Raw genomic sequence first — 15,136 nt, forward strand, 5'->3', positions numbered from 1 at the left:
TCCTAGCAATGCTAACAGTTAACAATGTGAGCAGTTTAGCTTTTTTAATTGCTATATACTTACTTAGTCACTCTATCATGCTAGGTGTTAGCATACTAACGTTAGCATTTTACCCATTTTCATAATAGTAAATTTACGCTATCCTATTAGCTGTCTACGGGAGCTGTGTTAGCATGTTTACATTAGCATTTTTATCCATTTTCATAAAAGTACATTTATATACAAACTTAGCAGTAGTTAGCATGGGTCCTTTCTTAGTGTGTTTATGTTAGCATGTTTGCATTTTAGCCACATATACAAGTATGAATTTAGAAACACAGTGTGCTAGCATTTTAAGCATTTCCATAGGGAAGAACTTATCTTGTTAGGCGCTAGCATCCTAGCAATGCTAACAGTTAGCAATGTTAGCATTTTAGCCTTTTTAATCGCTATATACTTACTTAGTCACTCTATCATGCTAGGTGTTAGCATACTAACGTTAGCATTTTACCCATTTTCATAATAGTAAATTTACGCTATCCTATTAGCTGTCTACGGGAGCTGTGTTAGCATGTTTACATTCGACTTTTATCCATTTTCATGAAAGTACGTTTATATACAAACTTAGCATTAGTTAGCATGGGTCCTTTCTTAGTGTGCTTATGTTAGCATGTTTGCATTTTATCCACAAGTATGAATTTAGAAACACAGTGTGCTAGCATTTTAAGCATTTCCATAGGGAAGAACTTATCTTGTTAGGTGCTAACATCCTAGCAATGCAGTTAGCAATGTTAGCATTTTAGCCTTTTTCATTGCTTTATACTTACTTAGTCACTCTATCATGCTAGGTGTTAGCATTTTACCCATTTTCACAATAGTAAATTTACGCTATCCTATTAGCTGTCTACGGGAGCTGTGTTAGCATGTTTACATTCGAATTTTATCCATTTTCATGAAAGTACGTTTATATACAAACTTAGCAGTAGTTAGCATGGGTCCTTTCTTAGTGTGCTTATGTTAGCAAGTGAGCTTTGTGACCGCAAACGCAAACATTTATACACATGGCATGCTAGGTGCTGACTGTTAGCATGTTAGCATTTCCGGTACTTGGTGCTATCAATGGTAACCACTCAAACCTAAAATGTGTTGGTAAAATATGTATAAATGTAAATAATAAACAGCTTTATAGTAGAAATAAGTACTAATAATATTTGCTGGTAACATTTAATATATTTATACTTGATTTAGCGTCAGTAGAATTTGTTTAGTGCATAATTGAACGCAAATTCAAAAATACAAAAGTATGATTAATGTGAATTAACAGTGCGTGAAAGCGCTTCCGATGTATTCAATTAATCAGAGAAGTCGCTCAGGCTGCGTCGGGAATGAAATGACTCCGGGGATGCGCAACGTCTGCACGCCAGGATTAAGTGTGAAAAAAAATAATAAAAAAATAACAAGAAGCCATTATTCCAGTTTGTTGACACCACGGGGGGGCTCCTGTAATCGTACCGCCGCCGTAATGCTGCTGATAGCGCAGCTCAAAGAGCACTCATGCAACTCAACGCAACATGGAGGAAAAAAGACAAATACAAGGGAATTGAAGAAACGGGAATGGAACCTTTGGGGAAATACTTGTTAGAAGTCGTCTTCTGGGGACGTGATTAAGGGACGGACGTGTTTCGACACTTTTCATGTCCCGTAGCTGTGATAAATAAGCATGCAAGTACTTCTTGATTCCCTCATAAAGAATTATGTATTTTTTTTTTTATGTTTGAACACTTTGCCACTAAAATGACATTATTTTTCCTGATAATATTACAAATTTATAAAAAAAAAAAAGGTGCCTTTTTTTGCTACTAAAATGACATTATTTTTCCTGACAATATTACAAATTTATTCAAAAAAAATTGGTGCCTTTTTCTTGCTATTAAAATGACATTATTTTTTCTGATAATATTACAAATTTATTCTCAAAAAATTGGTGCCTTTTTCTTGCTTCTAAAATGACATTATTTTTTCTGATAATATTACAAATTTATTAAAAAAAATTGGTGCCTTTTTCTTGCGAATAAAATGACATTATTTTTTCCGACATATTACAAATTTATTCTAAAAAAAAATTGGTGCCTTTTTCTTGCGAATAAAATGACATTATTTTTTCTGACAATATTACAAATTTATTCTAAAAAAAAATTGGTGCCTTTTTCTCTCAGTATACAAGTTTTTTTCTCATAATATTCTGACTTTTTTCTTGTAAAATTAAAAATTTATTTTATATTTATAATACAAATTGTTTCTTAATATTCTGACTTTAGTGTTGTGAAATTACAACCATTTTTGTCATTAGTATACATTTTTTTGTTAATATTTTGATTTTATTTTTGTAAAATTATGACTTTTTTCTGATTATAATAAAAAATAATTTTATGACTTTATTCTTGCAAAATTACATAGATTTTTCTCATTAGAATACAAAATTGTTTTCTTAATATTCTGACTTTATTCTTGTGAAATTCCAACCTTTTTTCCTAATTAAAATCCACATATTTTTTTTCTTTTAATATTTTTTATTTATTTTTATTTATATTCTTGTAAAATTACTGCCTTTTTTCTCATTAGAATACACAATTTTTTCTCTTAATATTTTGACTTTATTCTTGTAAAATCAGACATTTTTTCTGATTATAATAAAACAAAATTTTTAATATTCTAACTTAATTCTTGTGAAAATCCAACCTTTTTTCTCATTAGAATACACAATTTTTTCATTAATATTTTGACTTATTCTTGTTAAATTCCAACCTTTTTTCTAATTAGAATACACAATTCTTCCTTAATATTTTGACTTTATTCTTGTAAAATCAGAATTTTTTTCTGATTATAATAAAACAATATTCTTAATATTCTAACTTAATTCTTGTGAAATTACAATCTTTTTTCTCATTAGAATAGACATTTTTTCTCTTAATAATATGACTTTATTCTTGCAAAAATATTACCTTTTTTCTCAATAGAATATGACTTTTTTCTCTCAATATTTTATTTATGAATATGTATTTAATATTCTAGTAAAATTATGACCTTTTTTCTTGTTCTAATATGACTTTTATTTTCTGACATTTATTTATTGTTTGCTACTCTGATGCATAATTGTATGTGAGTGTGCGTGCACGTGGGCGTGTGCACGTGCGTGAGAGAGAGAATGGAGCGTGACGCCGCCGGCCGCCATTGGCCTTTGTTGCAGACCGCAGCGCCATTTTCAGAGCTATAAGTGAGCCCAAGGCGTCATAGCTCTTTGAATGGTACTGCTGTATGCACTCAGCTGACCGCCCATGTGACCAGCAGCTCGGGAGGAGGAGCTTCCACGCACAGGACGAAGGACGCCGTCAAGTGCGTGCCAAAGCAGGAGCGGGCGCTACAGCTTGGAGACACAAGATAATTGCAGCCTGTTGGGAGCTGGGAGGAAGTAGAAGTTGGTTTAGAAGTCTTTCTTAAAGGGACAGGACTCATTTCTGAAACTAATAACTATTCACTACTCACTTGGGTTGCCAAATATTTACAGTTTCCCTCATTGAACCATAGCTTCTCCAGTACCAGCAGCACTCGTGCAGCCTTGCGCCATGATGCTTCCACTACCATGCTTGACTTCATCTTGTTACTCACTTGGGTTGCCAAATATTTACAATTTTCCTCGTTGAACCATAGCTCCTCCAGTACCAGCAGCACTCGTGCAGCCTTGCGCCATGATGCTTCCGCCACCATGCTTCCACCACCATGCTTGACTTCATCTTGTTACTCACTTGGGTTGCCAAATAGTTGCAGTGTTTTACTCATTGAACCATAGCTCCTCCAGGACCAGCAGCACTCGTGCAGCCTTGCGCCATGATGCTTCCGTCACCATGCTTGACTTCATCTTCTTACTCACTTGGGTTGCCAAATATTTACAGTTTTCCTCATTGAACCATAGCTCCTCCAGTACCAGCAGCACTCGTGCAGCCTTGTGCCATGATGCTGCTACCACTATGTTTGACTTCATCTTGTTACTTACTTGGGTTGCCAAATATTTACAGTTTTCCTCATTGAACCATAGCTCCTCCAGTACCAGCAGCACTCGTGCAGCCTTGCACCGTGATGCTTCCACCAGCATGCTTGACTTCATCTTGTTACTCACTTGGGTTGCCAAATATTTACAGTTTTCCTCATTGAACCATAGCTCCTCCAGTACCAGCAGCACTCGTGCAGCTCTGCGCCATTATGCGTCCACCACCATGCTTGACTTCATCTTGAAACTCACTTGGGTTGACGGATATTTACATTGTTTTCCTCATTGAACCATAGCTCCTCCATTACCAGCAGCACTCGTGCAGCCTTGCGCCATGATGCTTCCACCACCATGCTTGCTTTCATCTTGTTACTCACTTGGGTTGCCAAATATTTACAGTTTTCCTCATTGAACCATAGCTCCTCCAGTACCAGCAGCACTCGTGCAGCCTTGCGCCATGACGCTTCCAGCACCATGCTTGACTTCATCTTGTTACTCACATGTGTTGCCAAATATTTACAGTTTTCCTCATTGAACCATAGCTCCTCCAGTACCAGCAGCACTCGTGCAGCCTTGCGCCATGATGCTTCCGCCACCATGCTTGACTTCATCTTGTTACTCACTTGGGTTGCCAAATATTTACATTGTTTCCGCATTGAACCATAGCTCCTTCAGTACCAGCAGCACTCGTGTGCGGCCTTGCACCGTGATGCTTCCACCAATATGTTTGACTTCATCTTGTTACTCACTTGGGTTGCCAAATATTTACACTGTTTTCCACATTGAACCATAGCTCCTCCAGTAGCAGCAGCACTCGTGCAGTACCAAACTGTGATGCTACCACTTAGCATGTATTAAAGTGCATGCGAGACGCTTCATGTTTGTTCTGTCTTCCCTCCCAGGTACGCTGTGCTCAACGGGAACTACACAAAGCAGGACAAAAAAACGCCGCACGCCAACTCCGAGTCCTGCTTGTGACGCAACGCCTCCGCTCTCCCGACCTGACCTGACCCGATTCGCAGGAACAGGATTTGCGCGCCAGAGACGGCGTCTCTAGACACGCGACCGGTTTCAAACTGAAACCGCTTCCGGCTCCGTTTCCGGCCCAAAGTTGCTACGACGAGGCTCGGCAGCATTCGAGGATCAGCACCGCCCCCCCCGGGGATTCTTTTCCGCCTGGCGGAGCTTTGAAGGAAAAACTGTCACGGGACAAAATGGCTTCCCGAGGATGGGGCCCGGTAGAGGTTGGTGTCCCGCTCCGGTTTGGTTCCACATCTGATTCTGTTGGACTTGATTGTGTTCACATGGGGAGTTAAAGCTGCTCAGGAATGCGTGTGTGTGTGTGTGTGTGTGTGCGTGTGCATGCGTGTGTATGTCTGTGTCCACCTCCTCCACATGGTCACATGACACATCAGCATCTGTATAAGGAATGTACAAGTACTAGCTAACATGTTTACATCCACGCCATTACTTTTTATCTCTCTTCAAGGACCTTTCTGTATGTCTTTTTTTTCTCTGCCCTCCCGTCCATTAGGGGGCGCCGACTCCACCCTTTTTCTCGACGCTTCTGTTCTTACTTCAAAATATCATGAATGTAGTCGCAGGAAGTAGTACTACAATCTCCAAGGGCATTAAAGCACTGGTATGTTTTTCCTCATTTCAAAGCGACGATCGGCGCCGTAGACGTGTAGCATCACAGGAAGTGACCTCCTCGAGACCTCCCACCTCCTTCGCCCGACCGATGCTCCTTCGTTGCGGGCTTTGATGGTGCTCATTAGCACAGGTGCTAGGAAACTAAAACACCAAAACGAGGCGAGGACAGATTATGTGTGGGCGGAGCTTAGCTTACAAGTCAAATCAATAGGAAGTATTGAACTAAAACTACAAAAGTTTTGAGACACTTTCTCATTCACTAACATGGTAAAGTGTCTCTAAACTTTGGACTGTTTTTTTTGTATGCACCAGTCAAAAGTTTGGAGACACTTTCTCATTCACTAACATGGTAAAGTGTCTCTAAACTTTGGACTGTTTTTTTGTAGCATCAGTCAAAAGTTTGGAGACACTTTCTCATTCACTAACATGGTAAAGTGTCTCTAAACTTTGGACTGTTTTTTTGTAGCATCAGTCAAAAGTTTGGAGACACTTTCTCATTCACTAACATGGTAAAGTGTCTCTAAACTTTGGACTGTTTTTTTTGTATGCACCAGTCAAAAGTTTGGAGACACTTTCTCATTCACTAACATGGTAAAGTGTCTCTAAACTTTGGACTGTTTTTTTGAATGCACCAGTCAAAAGTTTGGAGACACTTTGTCATTAACTAACATGGTAAAGTGTCTCTAAACTTTGGACTGGTAAAAAAACAGTCAAAACCATTGGAACATTTTCTACTAAAATTTTTATTTTTCTCATATTAAAACTGCATTCTAGATTATCTAAATTATTTTTAATTAATTATTATTAATTATATAAATTATTATTTTTGTCTTGGAACAAATTTTTGGTAAAATTTCCATTTTTTTGATATTTTTTCCTTCATTTTTTCTGAATTTGTTCTCATAACATTGCAATATTTTGTCATGTAATGTTTATTTTTTTATGTCAAATTCCAACTTTCAGGCTTTAACTTAAAGTGTCCCGCTTGGAAAACCGGTCCGCCAGTGTCGGAATTCCGGGTAGCGTTCCACCCCCTACGATAAATCCACTTGAGGTGTCCCAGTACTTTTGTCCTTGTGGCGTATTTCCCCCGACTTCTTGTCATTTTTTTTCGCCATGTTTTTCCATCGTTTTTTTTTTAAGCGGTTCTATTCAAACTGTGATCCGCTCTCCGTGAAGCACAAGCACTTTTCCGTCTGCTCCAAATCGCCGTCCAAATAACCGTGGAGATCCATAATAGAGGAACGCTTTTCCGTGTCAACTATTTCTATTGATTGACATTCTGCTTTGTGTTGCCAAGAAAACAAGCGAGCGAGCAGGTTGTAAAAAAAAAAAAAAAAATGTAAATAAAAAGAGATTTTATGGAGCGCCGGGTGCATGCGTGGTCAATCACTTCACTGACTGTGGGACGTTTCGGTACTCACTCATGAATATATATGAATATCGACACAGTTGAGGCATCAGAAGAATCATTTGCAGCCCTGCTGGGGAATCATAATTCATACTTCAACCTATGCTACTTTTGACTTAATTGACCTTTACTGGAATAAATGAAACATTAGTCTTGTTAAATATCATGTGGATTTATTAAATGTCAGATTTTATTACAATCATCGTCTCAAATAATGTTTTAAACGATAAAAACCTGAATGAAGGTCACATTATTTATTCTTTTTTTAATGGTGCAGTGCAACATGATTATTTTTTAAAGTTAAATTTATTGTTATTGTAAGATTTATCACTTCATTTTAAATGTAGAAAAGTTTAAATATTAAAGAAAAAATTTATTTTATTTATTTTTTTATTTTTATTCTTAATTTTATTTTATTTTATTTTATTTATTGAAAAAAAAAGTTGTCATTTTATGTGAAGCATAACAGCAAAAATTGAGTAAAAAAAACAGCAGTAATTTTACAAGAATAAATTTGAGGTATTGTTGTAATATTATGAGAAAAATGTAAATTAATTATTTGCAATGAAATAATTTAATAAAAAATATGATTGTTCAAATAATTTATTTATTAATATATATTGCATATTTATTTAAAATGTAAAATTTAATTAAAATTCAAGTTGAAATATTAAAGAAAAATGTGTCATTTTCTAAAGTCATTCATTTTACGTGAAACAAAAAATAATAAAGCTGCATTTTGGGAAAATTATGATATTTTGAAAATAAAGTCAAAATATTATGGGTATAAAATTGACAAAAGTGGGGGAGAATAAATAGTCAAAATATTACGAGAAAATATTACAACAAGTTGTAATGATATGAGAAAAACTTTAATGAAATAAAAATGGAATCATAAATACTTTAAAATTAATTAAAATTACAGAGGAAATATTTCAGAAAAAATTCTGGGAAAATTCAGTTGAGGAAAAACTTATAATATTACAAGAATAAAGTCCAAATATCATGGAATTAAAATTAGCATAAAATCTGCAAAAATAAAAAAAAACAGTATTATTTTACATGAAAAAAATGTGAATAAAACCACAAGAATAAAGTCAAAATATCATGGAATTAAAATTACAATAAAATCAGCAACAATTTAAAAAACAGCATTATTTTATATGAAAAAAATTGAATAAAACCACAAAAATAAAGTCAAAATATCATGGAATTAAAATTAGCATAAAATCTGCAAAAATGAAAAAAAAAACGGTATTATTTTACATGAAAACAATTTGAATAAAACCACAAGAATAAAGTCAAAATATCATGAAATTAAAATTAGCATAAAATCAGCAAAAAATTTAAAAACAGCATTATTTAATATGAAAATATTTTTAATAAAACCACAAAAATAAGACAAAAAAAAATGAGAATAAAGCCACAATATTACTAGAAAAAAATCTGAATATTTTTCCTAGAATAATATTGTAAAAATATGTGGAAAATCTATAATTTTTTAATAAAATTAAGTAATAAACTGGTGTGAACTGGCGCACTCAACATGTTGCACTGACCAGGAAGTAAGTACACTTAGTACTTCTTGAAGTGCACTGTACTGCATTTCAGACAAACTAGACCACAGAGCAGCCGTTTTATGATCAATTCCCAAGCGTTTTGTGCGTGTGCGTTTTCGCCTGCAGTTTCCATGACATCCGTGTGAGGTTGTACGTGCGCCGCCGCGCACGTGTGGGAAGCTCCGCTCGAGTCCTGCATTAGCACGCTCCCGCTCGCCCACTTCCTGCCAAATTAATGAGCCCAATCAGCGCCAGCGCCGGGAGGAACGGACGCCTCGACGCCGCAACTTTGAAGCCAAAAGACGTCGGAAGATGTTTGTTCGTGAACCCGAGCAGAGCATCGCACGACGCATCGAGAGTGAACCGTTCACCCTGAATCTCTTAACCTTTGACCTCTTAGACCCAAGACTGTCAAAAACTGTTTCTTGGACTAGTGTTTTTCAATCATATAAAGGATCTTTGATTAGTGTTTTTAATAGGTCTGTCTTTTCAAGGATCTTTGACTAGTGTTTGTCAATTGGCTGTCATATAAAGGATCTTTGATAAGTGTTTTTCAATTGGTTTGTCATATAAAGGATCTTTGACTGGTGTTTTTCAATAGATCTGTCATATAAAGGATCTTTGACTGGTGTTTTTCAATTGGCTGTCATATAAAGGATCTTTGATAAGTGTTTTTCAATTGGCTGTCATATAAAGGATCTTTGATAAGTGTTTTTCAATTGGTTTGTCATATAAAGGATCTTTGACTAGTGTTTTTGTAGTACGTAGGTCTGTCATATAAAGGATCTTTGACTCGTGTTTTTCAATAGGATCTTTGACTCGTGTTTTTCAATAGGATCTTTGACTAGTGTTTTTCAATAGGATCTTTGACTAGTGTTTTTCAATTGGTTTGTCATATAAAGGATCTTTGACTAGTGTTTTTTCAGTACGTAGGTCTGTCATATAAAGGATCTTTGACTGGTGTTTTTCAATAGGTCTGTTGTATAAAGGATCTTTGACTAGTGTTTTTCAATAGGATCTTTGACTAGTGTTTTTGCAGTACGTAGGTCTGTCATATAAAGGATCTTTGACTAGTGTTTTTCAATAGGTCTGTCATATAAAGGATCTTTGACTAGTGTTTTTCAATAGGTCTGTTCTATAAAGGATCTTTGACGAGTGTTTTTCAATAGGATCTTTGACTAGTGTTTTTCAATAGGTCTGTCGTATAAAGGATCTTTGACTAGTGTTTTTTAATAGGTCTGTTGTATAAAGGATCTTTGACTAGTGTTTTTCAATAGGTCTGTTTTATCAAGGATCTTTGACTAGTGTTTTTCAATAGGTCTGCCATATAAAGGATCTTTGACTGGTGTTTTTCAATAGGTCTGTCATATAAAGGATCTTTGACTAGTGTTTTTCAATAGGTCTGTCATATAAAGGATCTTTGACTGGTGTTTTTCAATAGGACTGTTGTATAAAGGATCTTTGACGAGTGTTTTTCAATAGGTCTGTCATATAAAGGATCTTTGACTAGTGTTTTTCAATAGGTCTGCTGTATAAAGGCTCTTTGACTAGTGTTTTCCAATAGGTCTGCTGTATAAAGGATCTTTGACTAGTGTTTTTCAATTCGTCTGTCATATAAAGGATCTTTGACTAGTGTTTTTCAATAGGTCTGCTGTGTAAAGGATCTTTGACTGGTGTTTTTACAGTCCATCCATAAAAGCAGCCCCTGTAAAATAGAGGATCTTTGACTAGTGTCATCCAGAGAATCTTTGACTTTTGATCTTTTTACATTTTTGCAGTAGGTCTATCAGATCAAGGATCTTTGACCAGAATTTTTGCAGTATGTCCTTGAAAATAGCCGAGCCCTCCTGTCACGTAGAGGATCTTTGACTCACATTTTTGCATTTGATCTTTAACTAGAATTTTTGCAGTATGTCCTTGAAAACAGCTGAGTCCTCCTGTCGTGTAGAGGATCTTTGACTAGCTAAAATTAGACTTTTGCTCTTTCATGTGCAAATGGCAAGACGGACACTGGTCATTATTCCGTCATCCTGGTGTGAAAGCATTTCATTTGTGCCTCGTCTTCCATGGATTTTCCGTCTCAGCGTCCGTCTGTAATCGCTCGGCAGGGAGGAGGGAGGGAGGGGGGGGCGAAGGAATGAAAAAAAAAAAAAAAAAAAGCAGAGCTAGTCTTTGTCCCTCGGCCGCCATGACTGACATTTAAGATGTTAGCGTCTGTTAGAGTCTTGAATAAGACTCAGCCAGGGAACGCCGATGCCGTCATGTGACGCTGACATTTCCCAGGAAGAGGAGCCCACAGGTGAAAGGTCGCCACACCTGAGGACCGTTTCTGGCTCTCTGTCATGCCTCATTATCATATTCAGGCCACTTCATTAGGTACACCAAATAACAACATCCAACTTCCAGAAACAACATTCCTGTCATGTTGATCTTTCACTTGCATTTTTGTTATATAAAGGATCTTTGATTTCTGTCGTACTTTGTCACATAGAGGATCTTTGACTAGCATTTTTACGTATGTCTGTCCCATAAAGGATCTTTGACTAGCATTTTTGCAGTAGGTGGGTCTGTCATATAGAAGATCTTTGGCTCATATTTTTGCAGCAAGCCTTTCTCATAGAGGATCTTTGACTAGCATTTTTGCAGTAGGTGGGTCTGTCATATAGAAGATCTTTGGCTCATATTTTTGCAGTAAGCCTTTCTCATAGAGGATCTTTGACTCGTATTTATATGTAGGTCTGTCCCATGAAGGATCTTTGACTAGTGCTTTTGCTGTTGGTCTGTCTCATAGAGGATCTTTGACTAGCATTTATACGTAGGTCTGTCCCATAAAGGGTCTTTGACTAGTGTTTTTGCTGTTAGTCTGTCTCATAGAGGATCTTTGACTTGCATTTTTACAGTAGTAGGCTCTAAAAAAAGCATAGCCCTTCCTATCATAGGATCTTTAACCAGTGGTTTTTGCAGAAAACCTTTCTCATATAGGATCTTTGACTGGCATTTTTAAGTAAGCATGTCATACAGAGGATCTTTGACTAGCATTTTTGCAGTAGGTGGGTCTGTCATATAGAAGATCTTTGGCTCATATTTTTGCAGTAAGCCTTTCTCATAGAGGATCTTTGACTCGCATTTATATGTAGGTCTGTCCCATGAAGGATCTTTGACTAGTGTTTTTGCTGTTGGTCTGTCTCATAGAGGATCTTTGACTAGCATTTTTACAGTAATAGGCCCTAAAAAAAAGCATAGCCCCTCCTATCATAGGATCTTTAACCATTGGTTTTGCAATAACCCTTTCTCATATAGGATCTTTGACTGGCATTTTTAAATAGGCGTGTCATACAGAGGATCTTTGACTAGCATTTTTGCAGTAGGTTGGTCTGTCAAATAGAAGATCTTTGGCTCGTGTTTTTGCAGTAAGCCTGTCTCATAGAGGATCTTTGACTTGCATTTATACGTAGGTCTGTCCCATAAAGGATCTTTGACTAGTGTTTTTGCTGTCGGTCTGTCTCATAGAGGATCTTTGACTAGCATTTTTGCGTTAGTAGGCATAGCCCCACCTATCATAGGATCTTTAATCAGTGGTTTTGCAGTAGGCTATTCTCATATAGGATCTTTGACTGGCATTTTTAAGAGTGTCATACAAAGGATATTTGTCTAGCATTTTTGCAGTAGGTGGGTCTGTCATATAGAAGATCTTTGGCTTGTGTTTTTGCAGTAAGCCTGTCTCATAGAGGATCTTTGACTAGCATTTTTAGATAGGTCTGTTTCATAAAAGATCTTTGACTAGTGTTTTTGCTGTCGGTCTGTCTCATAGAGGATCTTTGACTTGCATTTTTACAGTAGTAGGCCCTAAAAAAAAGCATAGCCCCTCCTATCATAGGATCTTTAACCAGTGGTTTTGCAATAAGCCTTTCTTATGTAGGATCTTGACTGGCATTTTTAAGTAAGCGTGTCATACAGAGGATCTTTGACTAGCATTTTTGCAGTAGGTGGGTCTGTCATATAGAAGATCTTTGGCTTGTGTTTTTGCAGTAAGCCTGTCTCATAGAGGATCTTTGACTAGCATTTTTAGATAGGTCTGTTTCATAAAAGATCTTTGACTAGTGTTTTTGCTGTCGGTTTGTCTCATATATGATCATTGACTAGCGTTTTTACAGTAGTAGGCCCTAAAAAAGCATCGCCCCTCCTATCACAGGATCTTTAACCAGTGGTTTTGCAGTAAGCCTTTCTCATAGAGGATCTTTGACTAGCATTTTTACATAGGTCTGTCCCATAAAGAATCTTTGACGAGTGTTTTTGCTGTCGGTCGATCTCATAGAGGATCTTTGACTAGTGTTTTTGCAGTAAGACTGTCTCATAGAGGATCTTTGATTAGTGTTATTGCTGTTGGTCTGTCTCATAGAGGATCTTTGACTAGCATTTTTGCAGTAGTAGGCCCTTAAAAAAGCATATGATCTTTGGCTTGTGTTTTTGAAGTAAGCGTGTCTCATAGAGGATCTCTGACTAGTGTTTTTGCTGTCGAGACAGACGTCTCATTGAGGATCTTTGACTAAAAAAAGCATATCCCCCCCACCTATCATTGGATCTTTAACCAGTGGTTTTGCAGTAATCCTTTCTCATATAGGATCTTTGACTAGCATTTTTGCAGTAGGTAAGTCTGTCATATAGAAGATCTTTGACTGGTGTTTTTGCAGTAAGCCTGTCTCATAGAGGATCTTTGACTAGTGTTATTGCTGTTGGTCTGTCTCATAGAGGATCTTTGACGTGCGTTATTGTAGTAGGTCTGTCTTTAAAAGGATCTTTGACTACTATTTGTGTATTTTAGTGTTTGTAGAAATCTACTGCATCGCACGGAGAAATGTTTGTCACATTTTGACTTGCTTAAGCCTTCATCTTAGGCGAGTCGAAGGCGAGTAATGGACGTTCCCGGCAGCGTCCGTCCTGCCAGGACCAATAACGGTGGGCCAGTGTGACGCTGATGACAAACGGCGCCTTGATGGCGTTGCGGGTAATTGTCATGTCGTGGTCCTGACAGATGGCCGCCTCGTGGTCACGCTGACTTGACAAGAACTCCCAAGGAAGACATGTTGGACTGTTCTGATGGACGCTAGCATGAGCGTGTTGGACAGTGCGTGACGTGTCATGTGATTATTTCCATCAAGGAGGGAACGAAGTCAATGAAGTGTTCTTCTTCTTCTTCTTCTTCTCCGACATGTTCTCATTTTTTTGTTGAAGAAACTTTTCCTTCAAAACGTTCTCGGACCTTACAGCGGCGATAAATCATTAGCGTTAGTGTTTTCCTGCATGCTATCATGCTACTTTCCTGCTGGAAAACTTGAAGACGGGGACGACAAGACAAGATGATGATGCGGTTGCCATGGTGACACATCCCTGATACACACCCCAACATCACCTCCCCTTTCCAAAGTCAAACATCTTCATCATGATTCCATGATCCTTGAATTCCGAGCTTTCATTTAAAATGGAAATGATCTGTTCCAGGGTCAAACTGTCGCCATCGCTCTCATTCGGCAGGCGGTACAACTGTCTGTGATATAGAGGATCTTTGACGAGCGTTTTTGCAGTGGTATGTCATACAGATTGCTCACAAAACCAAAATGTTTCTAAATGAACCATATAAGGAAGTCCATCTGTGACATCACAAAGAAACAACTTTACCCCGCCTTTTCAAAACAGAGCGTTTTGAGCCATCCCAAACTTTTTTTTAGGGCTCACTTCCAAACGCGCAAATCTCGTTATCTGAAACATGTTCTTCTTCTTTTTCTTCTCCGACATGTTTTCATTTTTTTGTTGAAGAAATTTTTCCTTCAAAACGTTCTCTGACGTTACAGCGGCGATAAATCATCAGCGTACGTGTCTTCCTGCACGCCGTCATGCTACTTTCCTGCTGGAAAACTTAAAGACGGGGACGACAAGAGGGCGGTGTGCTGATGATGCGGTTGCCATGGTGACACAGCCCCCAATACACACCCCAACATCACCTCCCCTTTCCAAAGTCAAACATCTTCATCATGATTCCATGCTTCTTGACTTCCGAGCTCTCATTTAAAATGGAAATGTAAACGATCTGTTCCAGGGTCAAACTGTCGCCATCGGTCTCATTCGGCAGGCGGTACAACTGTCTGTGATATAGAGGATCTTTGACGAGCGTTTTTGCAGTGGTATGTCATACAGATTGCTCACAAAACCAAAATGTTTCTAAATGAACCATATAAGGAAGTCCATCTGTGACATCACAAAGAAACGGTTTTACTCCGCCTTTTCAAAACAGAGCGTTTTGAGCCATCCCGAACTTTTTTTTTTAGGGCTCACTTCCAAACGCGCAAATCTCGTTATCTGAAACATGTTCTTTTTCTTTTTCTTCTCCGACATGTTTTCATTTTTTTGTTGAAGAAACTTTTCCTTCAAAACGTTCTCTGACGTTACAGCGGCGATAAATCATCAGCGTACGTGTCTTCCTGCACGCCGTCG

The 15,136-nt window shown here is 37.5% G+C and overlaps 1 protein-coding gene across 3 annotated transcripts in view; it reads left to right on the forward strand.

Moving 5' to 3' along the window:
- Positions 1–7,043, forward strand: part of htr4 (5-hydroxytryptamine receptor 4) — a 71,106-nt gene extending 64,063 nt beyond the window's left edge. For all 3 annotated transcript variants that reach the window (XM_058064218.1, XM_058064219.1, XM_058064217.1), the window contains one exon: positions 4,927–7,043. Coding sequence is in view for 1 of the 3 variants with exons in the window: in XM_058064217.1 (XP_057920200.1) it covers positions 4,927–5,002 (76 nt within the window). In the remaining 2 variants the exon portion in view is untranslated. The remainder of the gene's footprint in view (positions 1–4,926) is intronic.
- The last annotated feature ends 8,093 nt before the right edge of the window (positions 7,044–15,136 follow it).

This window comes from Doryrhamphus excisus, chromosome 2, assembly GCF_030265055.1.
Source record: "Doryrhamphus excisus isolate RoL2022-K1 chromosome 2, RoL_Dexc_1.0, whole genome shotgun sequence".
Classification (NCBI taxonomy): Eukaryota; Metazoa; Chordata; class Actinopteri; order Syngnathiformes; family Syngnathidae; genus Doryrhamphus; species Doryrhamphus excisus.